Genomic DNA, 25,161 nt, shown 5'->3' with positions numbered 1-25,161 from the left:
GTACTGACATGTAAATAAAGGAATCTGCTTATTATGGTCAAGGTCTGCTTTCAACAGGATCCTAACCATTTAATGTCAGGATTCCAACACCCCAAAATTGCTGTGCCTCCCGGTCGGTCAAAATTTGTAAAGAATGTGAATAATCATTATAATGCTAACTTAAAATATAAGAAGACAAAAGTAATATACCTTGAGTAATTTCTGTAGGTCAGCAGTATCAGAATCTCTCAGATAGTAGAAACAGTCCCGGGGATGATGACAGTGTAAACCTTTATCTTTACACGACTTCAGCAACTTACAGGCCTGAAATAAAATTATATACAGTAAACCTCACTTATAAAAAACTCCAATATAAGGAACAGTTTTCAATTCCCCGACCTTATCCCTCTTTATTCAATGTAAAAATCCTTGGTTATAGGGACTCGGTTATAAGGAACACTTTTTCCAGTCCCAAAGTACGAAATTCAATAGAAAACCCCTCGGATATAGCAAACAGACAAAAGAATGTAAAAATTAATTTAAAAAAACAAGAGGACCATGATGGTCCTGAATCGCTCACCTCTTCCCACATGACCTAGTTTTGAGTATGACATCGTTTTTTCTACTATTTGACATAGTGACCTAGTTTTTGAGCTCAAGTGACCCAGTTTTCAACTTGACCTAGATATTATCAAGATAAAAATTCTGTCCAATTTTCATGAAGATCCATTGAAAAATATGGTCTCTAGAGAGGGCACAAGGTTTTTCTATTAGCTGACCTATTGACCTAGTTTTCGAAGGTACGTGACCCTGTTTTGAATTTTATCTAGATATCATCAAGGTGAACATTCTCACTAATTTTCATGAAGATCTCATGAAAAATATGGCCTCTAGAGAGGTCACAAGGTTTTTCTATTTTTATATCTACTGGCCTAGTTTTTGACCGCACGTGACCCAGTTTCGAAACTGACCTAGATATCATCAAGGTGAACATTCAGAACAATTTTCATGAAGATCCATTGAAAAATATGGCCTCTAGAGAGGTCAAAAGATTTTTCTAATTTTAGACCTACTGACCTAGTTTTTGACCGCAGTTGATCCAGTTTCAAACTTGACCTAGATATCATCAAGACGAACATTCAGACCAACTTTCATACAGATCCCGTGAAAAGTATGGCCTCTAGAGAGGTCACAAGGTTTTTTTATTATTTGACCTACTGACCTAGTTTTTTAAGGCACGTGACCCAGTTTCTAACTTGACCTAGATATCATCAAGGTGAACATTCTGACCAATTTTCATGAAGATCCATTCAAGGGTATGGCCTCTAGAGAGGTCACAAGGTTTTTCTATTTCAAGACCTACTGACCTAGTTTTTGATCGCAGTTGACCCAGTTTCAAACCTGACCTATAAATCATCAAGATAAACATTCAGACCAACTTTCATACAGATCCCATGAAAAATATGGCCTCTAGAGAGGTCACAACGTTTTTTATTATTTGACCTACTGACCTACTTTTTGAAGGCACGTGACCCACTTTCGAACTTGACCTAGATATCATCAAGATGAACATTCTGAACAAATTTTATGGAGATCCATTCACAAGTCTGTCCTCTAGAGAGGTCACAAGGTTTTTCTATTTTTAGACCTACTGACCTAGTTTTTGACCGCACATGACCCTGTTTCTGACTTGCCCTAGATATCATCAAGATGAACATTCTGACCAACTTTCATACAGATCCCATGAAAAATATGGCCTTTAGAGAGGTCACAAGGTTTTTCTTTTATCTGACCTACTGACCTAGTTTTTGATGGCACATGACCCACTTTCGACCTTAACCTAGATATCATCAAGGTGAACATTCAGACCAACTTTCATGAAGATCTCATGAAAAAAATGGTCTCTAGAGAGGTCACAAGGTTTTTCTATTATTTGACCTACTGACCTAGTTTTTGATGGCACGTGACCCATTTTCGAACTTGGCCTAGATATCATCAAGGTGAACATTCTGACCAATTTTGATGAAGATCTCATGAAATATATGGCCTCTAGGGAGGTCACAAGGTTTTTCTATTTTTAGACCTACTGACCTAGTTTTTGACCGCAGGTGACCCAGTTTCAAACTTGACCTAGATATCATCAAGATGAACATTCAGACCAACTTTCATACAGATCCCAAGAAAAATATGGCCTTTAGAGAGGTCACAAGGTTTTTCTATTATCTGACCTACTGACCTAGTTTTTGATTGCACATGACCCAGTTTCGAACTTGACCTAGATATCATCAAGGTGAACATTCTGACCAATTTTCATGAAGATCTTGTGAAATATATGGCCTCTAGAGAGGTCACAAGGTTTTTCTATTTTTAGACCTACTGACCTAGTTTTTGACGGCACGTGACCCAGTTTCGAACTTGACCTAGATATCATCAAGGTGAACATTCTGACCAATTTCCATGAAGATCTTGTGAAATATATGGCCTCTAGAGAGGTCACAAGGTTTTTCTATTTTTAGACCTACTGACCTAGTTTTTGAAGACACGTGACCCAGTTTCGAACTTGACCTAGATATCATCAAGATGAACATTCTGACCAATTTTCATAAAGATCCCACAAAAAATGTGACCTCTAGAGTGGTCACAAGCAAAAGTTTACGGACGGACGCACGCACGGACGACGGACACCGCGCGATCACAAAAGCTCACCTTGTCACTTTGTGACAGGTGAGCTAAAAACGAAATAAATATAAGAATTGCTGATAACATCAGGGTAATATTGGCACTTTCACGAGCATAAACATGAATTATTTCAGTTCTGTGATCTTAAGCTTATTAATCTGATACAATAACAAGAGGGGCAAGTTGGCCCTAGGTCGCTCACCTGAGAAACACACCATAACAGTGTAAACATGTTTGTCCTATTGATTTCATGGAAACAAATATTCTAAACATGTTTGTCCTATTGATTTCATGGAAACAAATATTCTGACCAATTTTCATTAAGATTGGACCAAAAATGTGGTCTCTTAAGTGTAAACAAGCATTTTCTTCAATTTGACCAAGTGACCTAGTTTTTGAATCAAGATGACCTACATTAGAATTTGACCTAGATTTGATCAAGGCAATCATTCTGACTAAATTTCATCAACATCAGCTGAAAAATACAGCCTCTATCGCATACATAATATTTTTCTTTGATTTGTCCTAGTGACCTAGTTTTTGACCCCGGATGACCCATATTCAAATTTGACCTTAATTTCATCAAGGTTATCATTCTGACCAAATTTCATGAAGATCAATTGAGAAATACAGTTTTTATTGCATACACAAGGTTTTTCTTTGATTTGACCTAGTGACCTAGTTTTTGAACACAGATGACCCATATTCTAGCTTGACCTAGCTTTCGCCAAGGCAATCATTCTGACTAAATTTTATAAATATCCAGTGTAAAATGCAGCCCCTATTGCGAACCCAAGGTTTTTCTTTAATTTGACCGGGTGTCCTAGTTTTTGATCCTAGATGACCCATATTCAAACTCCACCTATATTTTATATAGACAAACATTCTGATTAAATTTCATGAAGATAAAATGTAAAATGCAGCCCTATCGCATACACAAAGTTTTTCTTTGATTAAACACAGTGACCTAGTTTTTGACCCCAAATGACCCATATTCGAACTTGACCTAGATTTCATCAAGGTAATCAATCTGACCAAAATTCATGAAGATCAATTGAAAAATACAGCCTCTATCGCATACACAAGGTTTTTCTTTGATTTGACCTAGTGACCTAGTTTTTGACCCCAGATGACCCATTTTCGAATTCGGCCTAGATTTCAAGGTAATCATTCTGACCAAAACTCAAGAAGATCAATTGAAAAATACAGCCTCTATTGCATATGCAATGTTTTTCTTTGATTTGACCTAGTGACCTAGTTTTTGACCCCATATGACCCATTTTCGAACTTGGCCTAGATTTCATCAAGGTGTTCATTCTGACCAAAATTCATGAAGAATAATAGAAAAATACAGCCTCTATCGCATACACAAGGGTTTTTTTTATTTGACCTAGTGACCTAGCCTTTGAACCCAGATGACCCATTTTCAAACTCGGCCTAGATTTCATCAAGGTAATCATTCTGACCAAATTTCATGAAGATCAGGTGAAAAATACAGCCTCTATCGCATACACAAGCTAAATGTTGACGGACAGACACAACAGACGGACACCAGACATTGAGCGATCATAAAAACTCACCTGAGCATTGCTCAAGCTAAAAAGAAAATATATAATATTATCATTAACATTTACCAAATACTAGTAGTATAAATGCTATCAAAGAAACTGGTAACTGCTGACATGAGCATATTTACCACACATACAAACTTTTTTCTTTGTTGGATTTCATGTCACACTGATGCCTTAATAGGTCATATGGCAACTCTCCAGCTTTTGATGGTAGAGGAAGACCCCAGATGCCCCTCTAGGCATTATTTCATTACAAGCGGGCACCTAGTAGAACCACAGACCTTCCATAAGCTATGTGGACTCAACTCTAAAATGCAATGTAGACACCAACCAAACCAATCCTACCTCTTGATGTAAGAATGCCTGTGAGCATCCACTACAGAACTCGTACCCACACTGTGGACATTTGAAATGCATACATCCTCCCTTAGCTAAGCTATATCTCATCTTACAACTAGGACAATCTGAAATACAATCAGAATTAACAATTTTACCACTAAATGGTACTCTCCTGTAACCTCTTTACTAGATCATTGGTAATTAATACATTCAATATTTGTTTATCTAGTTAAGTAAGGCAGAATGTTTCTGATTAAAATATTTTAAAACCAAAATCAACTAGAAAATGCTTTTGTAAAAAAGCGCATGTCTCCCCCAATGCAAAGTCCTATAGGCAAGAAGTCAATAGGGGTCAGGAGCGAAAGTCAAAGAGACACTGATGGTTGGCTGCAATAGGGATCATCTACTTGGCATGTCCAGTCATCCCACTAAATTTCAACACTCTTGGCCTAGTGGTTCTCAAGTCACTGTTCAGGCTCCTGTGACCTTGACCTTTGATCAAATGACCTCAAAATAAATAGGGATCATCTACTCTGCATGTCCAATCATCCTATTAAGTTTCAACATTGTAGGTCAAGTGGTTCTCAAGTAATTTTCAAAAAATGATTTTACATGAACAGGCCACTGTGACCTTGACCTTTAATAGACTGGCCCCAAAATCAATAGGGGTCATCTACTCTGCATGTTCAATAATCCTATGAAGTTTCAACATTCTGGGTCAAGTGGTTCTCAAGTTATTGATCGGAACTTGTTATCAATGTTCAGGCCCCTGTGACCTTGACCTTTAACAGAGTGACCCCAAAAACAATAGGGGTCATTTACTCTGCATCAACAATCATCCTATGAAGTTTCAACATTCTGGGTCGAGAGGTTCTCAAGTTATTGATTGGAAATGGTTTTCCATGTTCAGGCCCCTGTGGCCTTGACCTTTAACAGAGTGACCCTAAAATCGTTAGGGGTCATCTACTCTGCATGACCAATCATCCTATGAAGTTTCATCATTCTGGGTCAAGTGGTTCTCAAGTTACTGACTGGAAATGGTTTTCAATGTTCAGGCCCCTGTGACCTTGACCTTTCACAGAGTGACCCTAAAATTGTTAGGGGTCATCTACTCTTCATGACCAATCATCCTATTAAGTTTCAACATTCTGGGTCAAGTGGTTCTCAAGTTACTGACCGGAAATGGTTTTCAATGTTCAGGCCCCTGTGACCTTGACCTTTGACGGAGTGACCCCAAAATCAATAGGGGTCATCTACTCTTCATGACCAATCATCCTATGAAGTTTCAACATTCTTGGTCAAGTGGTTCTCTAGTTACTGATCGGAAATGGTTTTCAATGTTCAGGCCCTTGTGACCTTGACCTTTGACAGAGTGACCCCAAAATCAATAGGGGTCATCTACTCTTCATGACCAATCATCCTATGAAGTTTCAACACTCTGGGTTAAGTGGTTCTCTGGTTATTGATCAGAAATGGGTTTCCATGTTCAGGCCCCTGTGACCTTGACCTTTGACGGAGTGACCCCAAGATCAATAGGGGTCATCTACTCTTCATGACCAATCATCCTATGAAGTTTCAACATTCTGGGTGAAGTGGTTCTCTAGTTATTGATCGGAAATGGTTTTCAATGTTCAGGCCCCTGTGACCTTGACCTTTGACGGAGTGACCCCAAAAACAATAGGGGTCGTCTACTCCAGCAGCCCTACAACCCTATGAAGTTTGAAGGTTCTAGGTCAAATGGTTTTTCAGTTATTGCTCGGAAATGAAGTGTGACGTACAGACGGACAGGGCAAAAACAATATGTCTCCTAGGGGAGACATAATTATGTGCCAAAAGTGTTGTTATTTTTCATTTATAACAAAATATCTAATTAAAACATTACTTTCATGACAATTATCTAACTAATGCAATAAATGTCTGCAACTAGTTAATATTTCTTATGTTTAACTGTCTTAAAGTTAATCTTGCATTTAAAATACCAAATTAATTGCTGTAAAATGTAACACTAATTGTTAAATTATTCTGAATAATAAAAATCTATTTTTAATTCTAACACGACCAGCAAATAACCTATATACATGTAGAGCAAATTCTATCTCGGGTTATTCTGCAATATACCACTTGCGTGCAATGACGTCATCCGATCCAGGTGCGTAGTACGGTCGTAAAAAGTAGTTACCACTTTTTTCTAATATTTTTGATACTAGTATGTTGTGTTAAAATCAAAATAATAAGCTCCCTAGTGTGATTTATCGTAAAATAACCCAAGTTTTGAGTTCTTATGCGAAACAATATATCACCCAGGCCTAGGGCCTTCGTGATATATTCTTACGCCTAAGAACTCAAAACTCGGGTTATTCTACGATAAACCACGTCTGGGAACTTATTATTTCTTAAATAACTGGTAAAGTGAATATTAACTAATTACGGAAATTTATAATATCAACTGTATAATGATCTTAAAACTTAGGTTCGAAATTCACTGCACTTCTAAACTAGACAACCATAGATAACCACTTAACCAGATAGTTATCACATTAATGTTTTGTACTTTTAAAGTTATTTCTGGATTCCACTTTGTGTGTCCAACAGACAGACAGGGTCCCCTCTGTTGAAACACTGGTAGAGGACTAAAACACTAATATATTCACATACCTATACCATTTTCTTCCAGGTAAAGTTTCACACCCTTTGCCTGTTTCTCAGGATCATTATCAATCTTCCACTGTTCATACTCCTCGCATGTCAAACCCTCGTGTTGATCCTCCCACTGTGTAATACAATTATTGCATAATCTGTAAACTGACATTTCTAGTTCACTGTCTAGACTGCTTATAGTTAATTTAACGCTAAGCTTTGTGTCCTTCATTCAGCAACGAATAATTTTCTAATGCAACTATAAAATCGGATACCGCAATAAATAAATGAAAAACTTATTTATAAAGGTAACATCGATATTCCGTGTTATTACAAGGTTTATGGAAACTTACATAAAACTGGCAAAAATGTTCCTTTGTGTTTAATATTACCTTAATTTTACACATGAAACATGTTTTCTGGTGACAAGATGGACACGCCATGCCGAGAACATCTGGACGATCCCAAATAAATCCACTGGCACACTGAAAAACAACCACACAACAGTTACAATACAATGTTATTTTTTACCATAATAAACCTGTCTTAAGCAGCTAGCAAAGTGAGTGACACAGTCTGGCTGCTTAAGGCAGGTACTTGCTTAAGACAAGCTGTAATTAGAAGAACATGCCAAGCTTGGGAAGCTAGTTGTCTGCTTAAGGCAGGTACTTGCTTAAGACAAGCTGTAATTAGAAGAACATGCCAAGCTTGGGAAGCTAGTTGGCTGCTTAAGGCAGGTACTTGCTTAAGACAAGCTGTAATTAGAAGAACATGCCAAGCTTGGGAAGCTAGTTGTCTGCTTAAGGCAGGTACTTGCTTAAGACAAGCTGTAATTAGAAGAACATGCCAATCTGGGAAGCTAGTTGTCTGCTTAAGGCAAGTACTTGCTTAAGACAAGCTGTAATTAGAAGAACATGCCAAGCTTGGGAAGCTAGTTGTCTGCTTAAGGCAGGTACTTGCTTAAGACAAGTTGTAACAAGAGCCATGTCAGACATGGCCAATCCCCCCGCCGGGCATATTATAATTGAAGGCTAAAGTTCCTGGCAAGTTAGTGTCTGAAAGTATTAATTTTGGGGAAAGCTTTGAAGAACCATTTAGTTGTGGTCTGCATTAGGGGTTTTAAAGATGTGGAAGAAAGAATAAGTCAGTGGTGAGGTGGTTTACTGCTAAATTTTATTAATTTTCATGAACAGTATAGCTATGATGTTTTTTTATTTTTCTACTGTAAAAAGAAGGAATGGAAAGCTAACAGGGAACACGAGTGCCAGAATGTCACAATATATGCCTGTCACAGCAAATTTCTTTACTCTAGCAGCTGTATTTGCAAATGGAATTTTAATTTTGTGGTTGTTTAGTAATCATAATGTAAGTCTTTTGTTTTTCTAAGTCCACAAAAAAACTCCTTACCAGGTAGAGATATCTTAAGATACACCTAAAATTGGAAAATAACATCCATGTTGTACCACAGAAAAGTGGTCTTGTTTTTTCCCTACGGTCAATTAAAAAACAGTTACAATATAAGTTATTTATAGTAACAACTAAGGGAAGTTAAAAAAAAAAAAAAAAAAAAAAAAAAAATTGTTAGTCCACACAAAAATCTTTACCAGGTAGAGATTGGTCAAAATACACCTCAAAATTGGATGTAGCATGCATGTTGTACTACAGAAAAGTGGTCTCGATTTTTCCCTACGACTAGTAATGAAAAAGTTACAATAAAAGCTATTTAAAGTAACAACAAAGGGAGGTAATTCTAAAGAAGGGAACTGCGCATGACACTTCGTCTCATGATGGTGTATAATAGTGCCAAGTTACATCAAAATCCCTCCATGCATGAAGAAGAAATGCTTCGGACAAAGTCATTCTTGTATCTGACCTTTGGCCTCTAAGTGTGACCTTGACCTTAGACCTAGGGACCTGGATCTTGCGCATACACTCTGTCTCGTGGTGGTGAACATTTGCACCAAGTTATATCAAAATCCCTCTATGCATGAAGAAGAAATGCTCCGGACAAGGTTTTCATTACTGTATCCTTTGACATCTAAGTGTGACCTTGACCTTAGACCTAGGGACCTGGTTCTTGCGCAAGACACTCCGCCTCGTGGTGGCCAACATTTGTGCCAAGATATATCAAAATCCCTCCATGCATGAAAAAGATATGCTCCGGACAATTTTTTTAAGAAAATATGATAAAGGGGAATAACTCAAAAAATAGCCAAGGTAGAGTTATTGTTCTTGCACATTGCACTTCCTCCCAATGTGTTCTATCAGTGTATGAAGTTTGAAGAAAATCCCTCCAATACTTTTGGAGTTATGCTCCGGACAGCATTTTTTAAGAAAATAAGTTAAAGGGGAATAATTCAAAAATAGGCAAGCTAGAGTTATTGTTCTTGCACACTGCACTTCCTCCCAATGTGTTCTATCAGTGTATTAAGATTGAAGAAAATCCCTCCAGTACTTTTGGAGTTATGCTCCGGACAAAATTTTTTAAGAAAATAAGATAAAGGGGAATAACTCAAAAAATAGGCAAGCTAGAGTTATTGTTCTTGCACAGTGCACTTCCTCCCAATGTGTTCTATCAGTGTATGAAGTTTGAAAAAAATCCCTCCAGTACTTTTGGAGTTATGCTCCGGACAAAGATCGTTGCGGACGGACGCACAACATTTTTTAAGAAAATAAGATAAAGGGGAATAACTCAAAAAATAGGCAAGGTAGAGTTATTGTTCTTGCACACTGCACTTCCTCCCAATGTGTTCTATCAGTGTATGAAGTTTGAAGAAAATCCCTCCAGTACTTTTGGAGTTATGCTCCGGACAAATTTTTTTTAAGAAAATATGATAAAGGGGAATAACTCAAAAAATAGGCAAGCTAGAGTTATTGTTCTTGCACACTGCACTTCCTCCCAATGTGTTCTATCAGTGTATGAAGTTTGAAAAAAATCCCTCCAGTACTTTTGGAGTTATGCTCCGGACAAAGATCGTTGCGGACGGACGCACCGAGCACGGACGGAAAGCATTTCTAATATCCCCTTCGCCTTTGGCGGGGGGGGGATAAATTAGAAGAACATGCCAAGCTTGGGAAGCTAGTTGTCTGCTTAAGGCAGGCACTTGCTTAAGACAAGTTGTAATTAGAAGAACATGCCAAGCTTGGGAAGCTAGTTGTCTGCTTAAGGCAGGCACTTGCTTAAGACAAGTTGTAATTAGAAGAACATGCCAAGCTTGGGAAGCTAGTTGTCTGCTTAAGGCAGGCACTTGCTTAAGACAAGCTGTAATTAGAAGAACATGCCAAGCTTGGGAAGCTAGTTGTCTGCTTAAGGCAGGTACTTGCTTAAGACAAGCTGTAATTTGAAGAACATGCCAATCTGGGAAGCTAGTTGTCTGCTTAAGGCAGGTACTTGCTTAAGACAAGCTGTAATTAGAAGAACATGCCAATCTGGGAAGCTAGTTGTCTGCTTAAGGCAGGTACTTGCTTAAGACAAGTTGTAATTAGAAAAACATGCCAATCTGGGAAGCTAGTTGTCTGCTTAAGGCAGATACTTGCTTAAGACAAGCTGTAATTAGAAGAACATGCCAAATTGGGAAGCAAGTTGTCTGCTTAAGGCAGGTGGTTGCCTAAATACAGCTGGTCCCTGAGGCAGTTTCAACTGTATACAAAAATAATTTGTTCCTAGATATTTTCATTGATTTCTTCATATTCATCCCTCATAACAACTTAAAAATTTATTGTTTTATTGAGTTTGAAGTTGCACAACACATGATGAGGTCATAATTATGATGACTTTCCAGCTTGTTTTGTAAGGAAATCCTGACGTGTCATTATTTCAGACATGCCAGGACATCTGGGTAGCACCACTGACCTGCAAGTCAGCTGGATAGCATTCTCAGAACAGTGCTCTAAGCAACCAAAGCAAGAGGTCAAAGAGAACAGAATTCATAATTCATATAAGGGGTCATTTAATAATGATAATATATCATAGTAGGTACATACATGAGCACACCATCTAAAGTTAGGATCTTTCTGTAAATGCCAGTCTCGTAATTTCACCTCGTACAGTTCCATCACTTCTTTTGATACCAGGTTCTGTAGCTGTAATATTCACAAATTTAAACGGCTTACTTTTAAGTTGCAGCTCAATTTAACACATTGTATATTATTGACTACTTCTCTTCATCAAATGTGACTCATCTATATAAAGTGTGTCTCAGCCAAATCAACGTGATGCTCAACTACATCAGCTACATCAAAGTGAGGCTCAACTACATTAAAGTGAGGCTCAACCTCATCAAAGTGAGGCTCAACTACATTAAAGTGAGGCTCAACCTCATCAAAGTGAGGCTCAACTACATTAAAGTGAGGCTCAACCTCATCAAAGTGAGGCTCAACTACATCAAAATGAAGCTCTGGTTAGAACCACTGATCTTCTGTAAGCCAGTTGGATGGCAATTCAATGCCCCCAGTGAGATTCGAATCCACATCAATGAGGGACAAATCGTTTGAAGTCACACTTTTGGTGAGTTATAAACAAACTATTAAAGAGAAAATTTGAGGCACAGTGGTGCATAAGTTGCATATAAAACTTCTGATCTCGAGGCTGCGGGTCAAATCCCCCTGCAAGAAGATTTTGGAGGGGTGTGTGCATAAGTAATGTAGATTGTTTTGCTCCTCAAACCACTTTATCACCATCCTCCATTACTCAAAGTTCAAAGTCAATACCTTCAATAGTTTTGAAGTTGAGCTCCAGACACAAAATACAAAAGACAGCTTTGACTCAATTAATGTGAGACCTTGACCTTTGACCTACTGACCACGTTCATGTGCTCTGCATATCCTTTCATTATCACCTACCTACATGCCAAGTTGAAAGTCAACACCTTGAATGGTTATTAAGTTATGCTCTGGACACAAAATAAGATGGACACATTTGACCTTGCTGTAACCATGACCTTTGACCTACCAACCAAGTTCAATACTTTGAATGGTTATTGAGTAATGTTTCAGACATGAAGTATGATGGACAGACTGACGTCTCGATGAACCAACAGATGCACGCACAATCATATAATAACACAGGCATATAATGACTTCATATACTTACAATTAAAGATAGAAACTCAAAGTAACTTGTAGCTCTGGCCTCGTCCTCAAGACCTGGGGCCTCACACAGAGGGCAGCACCAGTTTCTAACATATTTTTCCCTTATTGCCACCTCGAAATACTGCTTCACACATGACTGACACAGCTTACAACTACAGGCACCAAGATCACGAATCTGAAAAAAACAAAAAAACATTATTATTAAATACTGCAGATATCTAGTGACGTATAGCGGGTTATTTCTGCGGTCAAAATATTCTGCGTTTTGGCCCCAAAAATTGTGAAACAAATTTCTGCATGTTAAATTTCTGCATTTTCACATAAAAGGAAGAGAAATTTCTGCATTTTTGATGCCAAAGAGGAGGTAATTCCTAACATGATCGGGCGTTGGGAGAATTATAGCGTATGAAAACAATAAACTAAATTACCGGTAACTGTTGTAAAATAACTTTGCATTTAATGAATACATGTGAATTGAAAAAAAAAATATAGTCCAACAACAATTTAACAAACAACAACTGCAAACTACCGTATATCGGCATAATGGTTACACTTATATACAGTTTACTAAAGTATAATTCGGAAGATCTTCACAAGGGATTAATAAGAACAACAGAAGTGAAATTAACTCAGTTTATTTTTAATTCACAAAAGAACTAGAAATGTATCCACGGGACACAGATGCCCCCACTACATGACAAAGGACATGGATCAACTTCAGGAAAAACAACATGTGCGACAAAACATTAAAATGACAAATTTTTCCTAGGTCAGGGGCCATAACTCCTACAATACTGAATGAATCCGGACACGAAACCCCAGGTGCACAAATGCACATGCTGACCAACATTCCTGTAAACTTTGGTGAATCTAGGTCAAATACTTTTGGAGCTACGCACGACACAATATTAAAATGACCGATTTTTAACTAAATCAGGGGCCATAACTCCTACACGACTGAATGAATCCGGACGCAAAACCCCAGGTGCACAACTGCATAAGGTGACCAACATTCCTGCAAACTTTGGTGACTAGATTAGATACTTTTGGAGCTACGCGCGACAAAACATTAAAATGACCAATTTTTAACTAAGTCAGGGGTCATAACTCCTACACAACTGAATGAATCCGGACGCGAAACCCAGGGGCACAACTGCACATGCTGACCAACATTCCTGTAAACTTTGGTGACTCTAGGTCAAATACTTTTGGAGCTACACGCGACACAACATTAAAATGACCAATTTTTTACTAAGTCAGGGGCCATAACTCATACACGACTGAATGAATCCGGACGCGAAATCCCAGGTGCACAACTACACATGCTGACCAACATTCCTGTAAACTTTGGTGACTCTACATCAAATACTTTTGGAGCTAGGTGCGACACAACACTAAAATGACCAATTTTTACAAAATCAGGGGCCATAACTCCCAAACGACTGAATGAATCTGGACGTGAAACCCCAGGTGCACAACTACACATCCTGAACAACATTCCTGTAAAGTTTTGTGACTCTATGTCAAATACTTTTGGAGCTAGGCGCGATACAACATTCTCAGAAGGACGGACGGACAGACAAGGGCAAATCTATATGCCCCCCCACCCCCCCACCCCCAAAGTGAGAGCATAAAGATGTTTTCTGAGGGATTAACAGTTAGGACTTTAATTGACTATCACACCTAATTATACCATTATCGGTAATTGTTAGATGGCGATGGTAATTTCCAATAATTAGACCATGCCATTGTGAACTTCAGATAACTTAGGGAATTTGAAACAACTTTGGTGAAAATAATGCAGATTTTTTGCATTTTAAATTTTTGCTGGATGAATATTCTGCTGGAAATATTTTTGCGATTCTACCGAGAGACCACAGAAACATTCCCCCCGTAGAAATAACCCGCTATGGGTATGATTAACTTATGGAGTTGTATTAAGGTATCCGATCTACAAAGAAACAAGTTCTCTATAACGGTGCTATTAAAATATATCAAATATTGATGCCTGGTAAAATCTTGGTATCATCTGAAGAAGTATTGTCCAATGAAAAAGAAAAATTAATACCGATTACATGACAAAAATATGTTGTAAAACTTTTTATTGTTTCACATTATAGTTTTCAATGATACTTGAACAAAAATTCAGTTACTACAGAGTAAGATTTAACATCTCAAAGTCAACTAGAGCTATCACTAAAGGCGATGAATGTACCCCCCACATGCATTGACACAGTACATTGCAATTTGACGCACACAAGATTGCATAATTATGTGGACTGTATGTATATAGACTGTATGTATACAGTATAGTAACAAAAAACAAAGTCCCATAACTATGCAGAATATTTATCTAAAAGAACGTAACATGCACCGCGCACAACTAGGGTTGGTACTGATCACTTGTGTGAAGTTTCATTAAATTGTGTGCAAGGGTTTGGTAGATTAGGCACGCACAAGACTGCATATGCAGACTGTATGTACATAGCATGTTAACAAGAAACAAAGTCCCATAACTCTGCAATTTTTGTCGCTGAAAGAACCTAACATGCCCCATGCACAACTACAGTTGTTACTGATCACTTGTGTGAAGTTTCATTAAATTGTGTCAAGGGGATGAGGAGAGATGGTGCGCACAAGATTGTGTCTATGTATATAGTATAGTAACAAAAAAACAAAGTCCCATAACTCTGCAAAAATTTTTTCTAAAAGAACCTAACATGCCCTATGCACAATTACTGTTGGTACTGATCACTTGTGTGAAGTTTCATTAAATTGTGTCAAGGGGATGAGGAGAGATGGTGCGCACAAGATTGTGTCTATGTATATAGTATAGTAACAAAAAAACAAAGTCCCATAACTCTGCAAATTTTTTCTAAAAGAACCTAACATGCCCCATGCATAACTACTGTTGGTACTGATCACTTGTGTGAAGTTTCATTAAATTGTGTCAAGGGGATAAGGAGAGATGGTGCGCACAAGACTGTGTCTACGGACAGACAGACAGACAGGCAACCTGAAACCAGTATACCACACCTTACAACTTTGTTGTCAGGGGGTACAAAAAGGGTGACTGTAGTAATTCGTACATATTATTATGGTATCATCGGATACATTAAATGTATTTAATGTACATCTTTAGTTTAAAGGCATTTTTACTACAGAGCAATATAACTGCAGAATGGGTGAATGGTAGTGCAGTCAATATGTAAAACAAGAGCTGTCGGAGGACAGCAATGCTCGACTATTCAACAGCCTTGTCAACTGAATGAATACAGAAGTTGAAAAAGGGGCATAATTTTGTCAAAGTGCAGAACAGGGTCATGGAACCTACACAGTGCTTATCAGCTCATGACAGTGGACAAGTGTGTGAAGTTTCAATCCATTTCCATTAGTGGATACTTAGATACAAGCTTACATACAAAAACTTAACCAAAAACTGCTAAGTCGAAAAAGGGGCATAATTTTGAAAAAATTCAAAGTAGAGTTATGGGACCTGCACAGTACATGTTAGATCATGACAGTGAATAAGTGTGTGGAGTTTCAATTCATTCCCATAAGTGGATACTGAGATACCAGCTTACATACAAAAATTTAACCAAAAACTGCTAAGTCAAAAAAGGCGCATAATTTTGAAAAATAAAACAAAGTAGAGTTATTGGACCTGCTTAGTGCATGTCAGATCATGACAGTGAACATGTGTGTGAAGTTTCAATCCATTCCCATCAGTGACTACTGGGATACCAGCTTACATACAAAACCTTAACCAAAACTTTCTAAGTCGAAAAAGGGGAGTAATTTTGTAAAAAAGGAAAACAGAGTTATGGAACCTGTGCAATGTAAGTCAGTTTATCACAGTGAAGTGTGTGAAGTTTCAATACATTCCCACAAGTGGTTACTGAGATACCAGCTTACATACAAAAACTTAACCAATTGGGGATGCCGACGCGGACGCTGACGCACGGGCGAGTCCAACAGTTTACTATTCTATGAATAGTCAAGCTAAAAATATGATTTTTGCACCCAGAAAGCGGCACGATTTCTGAAGCAGAAATATTAAGTGACTTGATGAGTGCATATTTCTCAATGCAAATCTAATAACCTTTCTCTTACATGGACACATCAAAACTTCTAATTATTACATAAATAATTTCAATTTGTTCTTCAGCCTTGATATAACTAGTACTATCATCATTACTCAACTATTTAACATGAAAACTACATGAATTTGATGTTATAAATGATACTACACACTTGACATGAATGTTAATCTACAGAACTGCTATTTCCAAAGATAAAGAATTTGGTGTGAAATTCCCTTGAAATTAGAAATTTATACAATACATTTCTCAAAGAAATAGTTGTTTTGGTCATAACAACAAGATATCATGCCCATAAAATTACACAGTAAACGAATAACTTACTTTTGACATAGGGAAGTTGGAAAAACAGATCCCACACTCCTGTGTGAGATATACGAGAGAACTTTTCCTGTCACCACAGTTTCTCACTGCCTCTATAATGTCTTCCAGCGTACACTCAAGAGGATGTTCACTTAGTGTTACCTCCTTGTCTAATATTGTCACGACCATTTCTGCTCGGCCCCAGCTTTTCAACTTCCCCTCTACAAACACCATTCTCACTCTTCTCTATAAATAAACAAGCAAAAACAGGCTATACAATTCAAGTTTTGGACCAGTCTAAGAGCTCTTACATCTGATTGGCTGTTTCTGAACACAATTTTGAAACTGACCAATGGAAAATTTGCATCAGCAGACTGATATCAAATATTTTTATAGCCTTGAAGTCTGATTTTCTTTAGCTGTCTAAAAGCCTATGGATCTCTGAAAGATCATTTTCGATTTTACTTCTTTTGTAGTTTAGTAACAATCAGTTAAATTAAAAGTTACTGCCCTTGCCTGAAATAATGCAATAACTATAGCCTTCCTTCCTCAGTTTATCAGAACTGGAGGGTCCACATATGATCATATCTCTAGTGTTAATTTAAGCTGTAATAAGCTCTAAAAATAAGGGATAAGAAATCTGTATGCAACAACACTGGAATGTAAACCAGTATACAGATTTACCTCTTTATTTATAGTTGTGTCACTGACAAGCCTCTGGAAGTCTGTATGGTTGATTACGCTGTTTGACACACTGTTGGTCAGTTCCCTAGACCTAGCAGCAGCCGCTATTGCTGCGTCACCACCTGTAAGCAGACATATCAAACTAACTGCCACATTCTCCATATCAGGCATCACTAAAAAATATACAACATGAGCACTGCCTGCAGGTGCCAACGCTCGTCTGCAAATGCTGGGCAACGTATCAAAAAAGAGTTATGGTTCTTACTCATCTTAACTGAAGACAAAATTGAATGAGGTTTCAAAGCTAATGTAAGTATTGAAGAAAAGTGAACCTAAACAAAAAACAACCAAGAAATACTGATTTTCTAAGTTAAAAAGACCCATAATCTAACAAAATGCAAGAGAGAGTTATGACCTACATACTAATTTAATGATAATAAACAAGTGTACAAAGTCTCAAAGCTATAGCCCTTATACAAATCAAGAAAAGTGACCTAATTAAAAAGAAATTTGAATTTTCTAAGTACACAAAGGGCCATAATTCAGACCAAATGCAAATCAGACTTATGGCTCTTGGCCTACTTACTCACCTAATGAAGTCTGCAAAGTTTCAAAGCTAGTATTCTTATAGTATTCAAGTGAAGTGTACCTAAACAAAAATTTTAACCAAGAAATTCAAGTTTTCACAAAAACAGCCATAAAACTGACAAAATGCAGGGTAGAGTTAAGGTTCTTGGTTTACTTACTCATCTAGTGTACAAAGTTTAAAAGCTGTAGCTCTTATAGTTTTTGTGAAAAAAGGACCTAAACAAGAGCTAGTTTAACACGAAATGCCCCCCTTGATGCATTCAGTAATTGCACAAGGAACAGAAATTATTTGGTCTTTGTACACAAAAGTTCTACTGCTCTGGGTCAATGTGACCTTGACCTTTGACCTATTGACCTTAAAATATTTAGGGGTCATAATTATGCTGGTCATGATCAACCTCCCTATTAGGTTTCTTTTTCCTAGGCCCAAGCATTCTCAAGTTATTGTCTGGAATCTGTTTAACTGTTCCTGGTCACTGTGACCTTGACCTTTGACCTACTGATCTCAAAATCAATAGAGGACATCTGCTGGTCATGAGCAACCTCACCATCAACTTTCATGAGCCTAGGCCCAAACATTCTTGAGTTATCATCCAGAAACGGATTGGTCTACATACTGACCAACCAACCGACCAGCATCTGCAAAACAATATACCCCTCCTTCTTCAAAAGAGAAAAATTCAACCAAGAAAATCAAATTTTCTTGTATAAAAAAAAGCGATATAATTCTGACAAAATGCTTATCAGTGTTATGGTTCTTGGCCTTCATAGTCACCTAATGATGATAGAAGTGTGTAAAATTTCAAAGCTATTATAATTGTTACAGTTTTTGAGAAAAGGTGGGCCTAAACAAAACAAAAGCTGTCACTATTAGTGACAAATGCCCAAGAATGCTACAGTTATATATGCCAGAATAATTTAGTTATGAATCATTTTGTGACAAGGCAAAAATTTTTTCCAAAGGTAACCTTGACCTCTTGACCTTGGAGTTAGGGCCTGGGTCTCGTGCATGACACATCAACTCATTATAGGGAACATTTGTGTCAAGTAATTTTAAAACCACTTGATATGTGATAGTGTTATTGACCAGATAAGAAAAAGACCAGGTAAACCTTTGACTTCTGTGACTTTGACTTTGGAGCTAAGGGTCTGGTTCTTGTGCATGACATGTCATCTCAATATAGGGAACATTTATGCCAAGCAATTTTAAAATCCCTTTATCGGTGGCAGAGTTATGGACTGAACAAGAAACAGACCATCTTCACATTTAACCTCTAAATGTGACCTTGACATTAATTCTTGCACATGATCATCATGGGGAACATTTGTGCTAAGTAATTTTAAAATCCCTTGACGAATGGTAGAGTTATGAACCGGACACGAAACAGACCATGTTAACCTTTGACTTTTAAGTCTGACCTTGACCTTGGAGCTAGGGATCTGGGTCTTGCGCACAACACATCGTCTCATTATGGTAAACATTTATGCCAAGTTATTTCAAAATCCCTTCAAGGATAGGAGCATTACAGCCTGGACAAGAATTTACACGGAAGCACACACAGATGGACGAACAGTGCGATTTTAATATGCTCACTTTCTGGGGCATAAAAATTAACCAACACCAACATAGACGATCAAGTGATGACAATACCTAGTAGATATCTTTTCAAAAATCAGACAAGCTAGAAATGTTTTCAATAGCCACAAGCAAACGCCAAATGATGAATTATTAGCTTAAATCCAATGTGTCTCATAACAAAGCATGACCTTCATTAACAGTAAGAACAATAAACAAAAACTTTTTATAGTTTTTTTGTTGTTTTTTTTTTACGTTGGATTTACATTACACCAACACAATTATAGGTCATATGGCCACTGTCATGGAGGAAGTGTGTGTGTGTGTGTGTGTGTTCGGGTTTAACGTCTTTTTCAACAATTTTTCAGTCATATAAACGACGATGTCTACTTGTAGCAGTGAGCACAATGCCCAACTTTATAGTGCTGCCTCACTGGAATATCACGCCATAGACACGTGGCATGATACCCAACCCAGTCACATTATATTGACACCGGGCTGACCAGTCCTAGCACTATCCCCTTAACGCTGAGCGCCAAGCGAGGAAGCTGCTAGTACCATTTTTTACGTCTTTGGTATGACGTGGCCGGGGATCGAACCCACGACCTCCCGCACTCGAAGCGGACGCTCTACCACTAGGCTACTGAGGAGGAAGACCCCAGGTGCCTCTCTAAGCATGATGTCATCACAGGCGGGCACCTGGGTAGAACCACTAACCGGTTAGCCAGCTGGATAGATTCCTCACATGAAAGAATTTTACACCCTAAGTGAGGCTTTGAACCCAAAGTGTGTGGGGCAAGCTATTCAAACGTCAGTGGTTCTACCCAGTAATTATCTAAAGTACCTTTGAATAAGGCAAACTAGGTCATTACCTCTATTTGGATTGTTATCCCATAGCCTATCAGCATAAGACTGCACAACAGAATGATTGAGCTGGTCCACTGCCTCCTCTATGTCACCCTGGTTCTGATATAGGGCTGTGAGAATGTCTTCACGTGCGTACTGGCCATGTGCATTAATCTCGGCATACTGTAACAAAATGTACAACAACTGTGTACCCAGGAGACTATGTTTGTCAGCATGCTATATGGTGTGGTCAATAATATAACTTACATTTCACAACTGACCAAAAACCAGAACTGTCACAGGAGTGACTCATACCCCCACCATACGGTCTTGTCACAGAAGAATGGCAACCCTAAGTAATCTTAAAAATACTTAGAATAATATAAAAATGTCAAAAAAGCTTAACACTTAAAAAGAAGTTTACTCGTCTTTGGAGTACTTTATCCTGGGCTTCCACATATAAGTAATACTAGTATAATTATGTGCCCTGGATGAGGGATGAGGTAAATATAAAAAATCTCTAATATTAGAGATACACTAAAAGTGAATACAAAAAAGTGTCTTACCGACCCATGTTACCACAGAAAAATATATTTACTTTTTACATAGGACTGCTAATAATAAAGTTGGAAAAATACCAAAAATATTGAAAATCTAAAAATAGGATTTCTAAAAATAGACTAATTCCTGGAATTTAAGGGGAAGAAACTCAGTACAAAAGTTAAAACATTCAGACCATGATGGTCCTGAATCGCTCACCTCTTCCCACATGACCCAGCTGATAAACATTCAGACCAACTTTCATACAGATCCCATGAAAAATATGGCCTCTAGAGAGGTCACAACGTTTTTTCATTATTTGACCTACTGACCTACTTTCTGAAGACACATGACCCACTTTTGAACCTGACCTAGATATCATCAAGGTGAACATTCTGACCAATTTTCATGAAGATCTTGTGAAATATATTGACTCTAGAGAGGTCACAAGGTTTTTCTATTTTTAGACCTACTGACCTAGTTTTTGACCGCACGTGACCCAGTTTCAAACTTGACCTAGATATCATCAAGATGAACATTCAGACCAACTTTCATACAGATCCCATGAAAAATATGGCCTCTAGAGAGGTCACAAGGTTTTTCTATTATTTGACCTACCAACCTAGTTTTTGACGGCACGTGACGCAGTTTCGAACTTGACCTAGATATCATCAAGGTGAACGTTCTGACCAATTTTCATGAAGATCTTTGAAATATATTGACTCTAGAGAGGTCACAAGGTTTTTCTATTTTTAGACCTACCGACCTAGTTTTTGACCCCACGTGACCCAGTTTCGAACTTGACCTAGATATCATCAAGATGAACATTCTGACCAATTTTCATGAAGATCTCATGAAATATATGGCCTCTAGAGAGGTCACAAGGTTTTTCTATTTTTAGACCTATTGACCTAGTTTTTGACCCCACATGACCCTGTTTCGAACTTGACCTAGACATCATCAAGGTGAACAGTCTGACCAATTTTCATGAAGATCTCATGAAAAATATGGCCTCTAGAGAGGTCACAAGGTTTTTCTATTTTTAGACCTACTGACCTAGTTTTTGACCGCACGTGACCCAGTTTCGAACTTGACCAAGATATCATCAAGATGAACATTCTGACCAACTTTCATAAAGATCCCATGAAAAATGTGATCTCTAGAGTGGTCACAAGCAAAAGTTTACGCACGCATGCACGCACGGACGGATGGACGATGGACGACGGACGCCACACGATCACAAAAGCTCACCTTGTCACATCTATTTTAAGTTTGAATCAAATTCGTTTTGTAATAACTGAGATATAGTGAAAATACATCAAAATCAACCTTAAATTTAAAGTAATAAGGGGACATAATTCATAAACAAGAGGGTCATAATGACCCTGGATCGCTCACCAGAATAATATGAGCCACATGTTTCAAATGTCAAACTGATGATTTTTAGAAATTTTTTGGAAGATTTTCCGATGTACAATCAAGTAACCCCTGGGGCGGGGCCAATTTTACCCCGGGGGTCATGATTTGAACAAAGTTTGTAGAAGTCTACTAGGAAATGTTACATATCAAATATCTAAGATCTAGACCTTCTGGTTTATTTTTAGAAAATTTATGAAGATTTCCCTATGTACAATCAAGTAACCCCTGGGGCTAGGTCAATTTGACCCTGGGGGGTCAAGATTTGAACAACTTTTGTAGATGTCCACTAGGCAATGCTACATGTCAAATATCTAGAAGCTCTAGGCCTTCTGGTTTATTTTTAGAAAATTTTGAAGATTTTTCTAGGTACAATCAAGTAACCCCATGGGGCGGGGTCAATTTGGCCCTGGGGGTCATGATTTGAACAAATTCTGTAGAAGTCTACTAGGTAATGCTACATGTCAAATATCTAAGATCTAGACCTTCTGGTTTATCTTTAGAAATTTTTTAAAGATTTTTCCATGTAAAATCAAGTGACCCCTGGGGCGGGGTCAATTTTGACCCCAGGGGTCATGATTTGAACAAATTTTTTAGAGGTCAACTAGGCAATGATACATGTCAAATATCTTAGCTCTAGGCCTTCTGGTTTATTTTTAGAAAATTTTGAAGATTTTTCTATGTACAATCAAGTAACCCCATGGCGCGGGGTCAATTTGACCCCGGGGGTCATGATTTGAACAAATTTTGTAGAAATCTACTAGGCAATGCTACATGTCAAATATCTAAGATCTAGGCCTTTTGGTCCACCAGCAATGCTTCAAACAAAATATCTAAGCTCTAGGGCTTCTGGTTTTTGAAAAGAAGATTTTTAAAGTTTTTCCTTTCGGTTGCCATGGCAACCAGAGTTCTGCATGGAATTCAATTCTTTGAATAATTTTTGTAGAGCTTCACCCAAGGAACATTCCTGTGAAGTTTGGATGAGATTTGCCTAGTGGTTTATGAGGAGGTGTTGTTTTAAGTAAAAGTTTACGGACAACGGACGCCGGTCAGTGACCCATCCTAATAGCTCACCCCGTAACATTTGAAAAGAACTGTCTTTAATCTGACTGAAGTACATCTCCTATTACGCTACGCATAGGATCTGAGAACGACCTATTCATAGCCTCGTTCTGACGATCCTTTCGCTAGCCAATCAGAGCCTAACTTACAACATCTTGCAAATCTACCTGTAGTCTTGACTTTTGATATTTACAATTCTTTTGTAGTAAGGTATCAGATAGCCGGCTAGCTCAGTCAGTAGGCCACTTGCTTTGTAAGCGAGGGGTCCCGGGTTCGAGCCCTAGAATGACTGCACATTTTTCTTACTCTTTGACATTCGAACAAGTCGTCTGATTGGATAAAATAAAAATAGCAATACTGGAAATCCAAAATATACAGAAGACGATTGTGAATGGGTCGTTCTCAGATCTTCGTTTAGAAGATCAAGTACTTTAGTCAGATTGGAACTGTCTTAAAACAGCACGAAAGGACACATCTTTTAATTCGATAGTATATATCTCATTCGGTATATCGTATTTTACCACAGAGGGATCAATCCAGATTTTCGTCGCTATGCTACAAAATCGGTAGCATTGATTCCCTATAAACTTAATACAAGTGCTGAAACTTTAATTAAGCAATTCGAACAAGGCCTTTGACAGAATACCTTCTTCACAGTCTTTTGTTAGAAAAACTGTATATGCATTTTTATTTCATTTTAAAAGAAGTACTTAGATTCACCTTTGCTATTCTTTCTTCAACACACATCTGTGTAGCTTTGTCAATATCACCATCACTTTTGATAAGGGCCTGCTTTGCTTCCTGCGATGATACATCCCCCACATCATTTTGGTCTGCAGTTTTTCCTTTCTCCGTTGCCATGGTAGTAACAATATCAATCAGTTCAGGCCATTTTGTTTTCAGCCAATCCAACGGTCGCAGCTTGTTCTCTATACTGTGTTTTAAGGCAATCTGAACCTCCAGGACCTCGTACCCTGATCTCTCTCCCTCCTAATAATAGATACAATATTAAGTGATTCAGTGTTCTGTGCAGTCTGATCATGGTCTGCACTGTTTGCTATTCAGTCAGTAAATTTTCAGTGAACACCCCTTAGAAAAATAAATGGCATTGCCAAAATTGAATGATGGACAAGTTCATTTTAGAAATTTAGCAGGCTAAAGGTTAAAACACTACATAGTGTTAAACGCTTATTATTTTTACATAGTATTTCAGTTATGCAACAGTGACCATTGATCTTACCAGTGTTCCTGGTTTCTGTACTAGTATTGATATTTTCCCCTCAAATAACCCCACAGATTCAGTGGTGGACCAATCACCTCAGATACAATGTCATCAAAAAACATATGCAGCATTCAGACTGGGATGGAACACCTGAACTCTGGGTTCAATGTCAAATGCTCTATGTCATGGACTAACTGGGTGGTCCCCACAATGTGGTAATGCCCAAAATGTAATGGCTCTTGCAGTAACAGCAAGTTTGTACCATATCTTAAGACCCTAAAATCTCTGCCCTGAGAAGGAAAGTAGGAAAGTTTGGGCAACTAATGTACTTACACCAAATGAATGGTAACCACAATCCTATGTATTTACTCTACAGTTTATTACTCCCTGAATATAAGCTACTATAATCCTTTTATCAAACATTAAACATATTCAAGACTGAGAGTCCAGGTGTAAGGAAAACTTCTCAAAGAGTTTGGGTTGTTTACTGTGAAATCATTAATTTTCATGGGGCACCAATTTTCTTAG

General features: G+C 37.9%; 1 protein-coding gene across 2 annotated transcripts in view; it reads right to left on the bottom strand.

Moving 5' to 3' along the window:
* The window catches only part of LOC123548578 (uncharacterized), an 80,579-nt gene that overhangs the window by 9,657 nt on the left and 45,761 nt on the right, over window positions 1-25,161 (bottom strand). For both annotated transcript variants that reach the window (XM_053546139.1, XM_053546140.1), the window contains 10 exons: window positions 24,132-24,401; window positions 20,420-20,576; window positions 17,384-17,505; window positions 16,721-16,945; window positions 12,298-12,471; window positions 11,190-11,288; window positions 7,598-7,690; window positions 7,224-7,338; window positions 4,575-4,693; window positions 190-303 (listed from right to left, as the gene is read on the bottom strand). In XM_053546139.1, coding sequence (XP_053402114.1) covers window positions 190-303; window positions 4,575-4,693; window positions 7,224-7,338; window positions 7,598-7,690; window positions 11,190-11,288; window positions 12,298-12,471; window positions 16,721-16,945; window positions 17,384-17,505; window positions 20,420-20,576; window positions 24,132-24,401 — 1,488 coding nt within the window. The remainder of the gene's footprint in view (window positions 1-189; window positions 304-4,574; window positions 4,694-7,223; window positions 7,339-7,597; window positions 7,691-11,189; window positions 11,289-12,297; window positions 12,472-16,720; window positions 16,946-17,383; window positions 17,506-20,419; window positions 20,577-24,131; window positions 24,402-25,161) is intronic.

The sequence above is a fragment of the Mercenaria mercenaria genome, chromosome 6 (assembly GCF_021730395.1).
Source record: "Mercenaria mercenaria strain notata chromosome 6, MADL_Memer_1, whole genome shotgun sequence".
Taxonomy (NCBI): Eukaryota; Metazoa; Mollusca; class Bivalvia; order Venerida; family Veneridae; genus Mercenaria; species Mercenaria mercenaria.
This window is presented reverse-complemented; position numbering and strand designations above follow the sequence as displayed.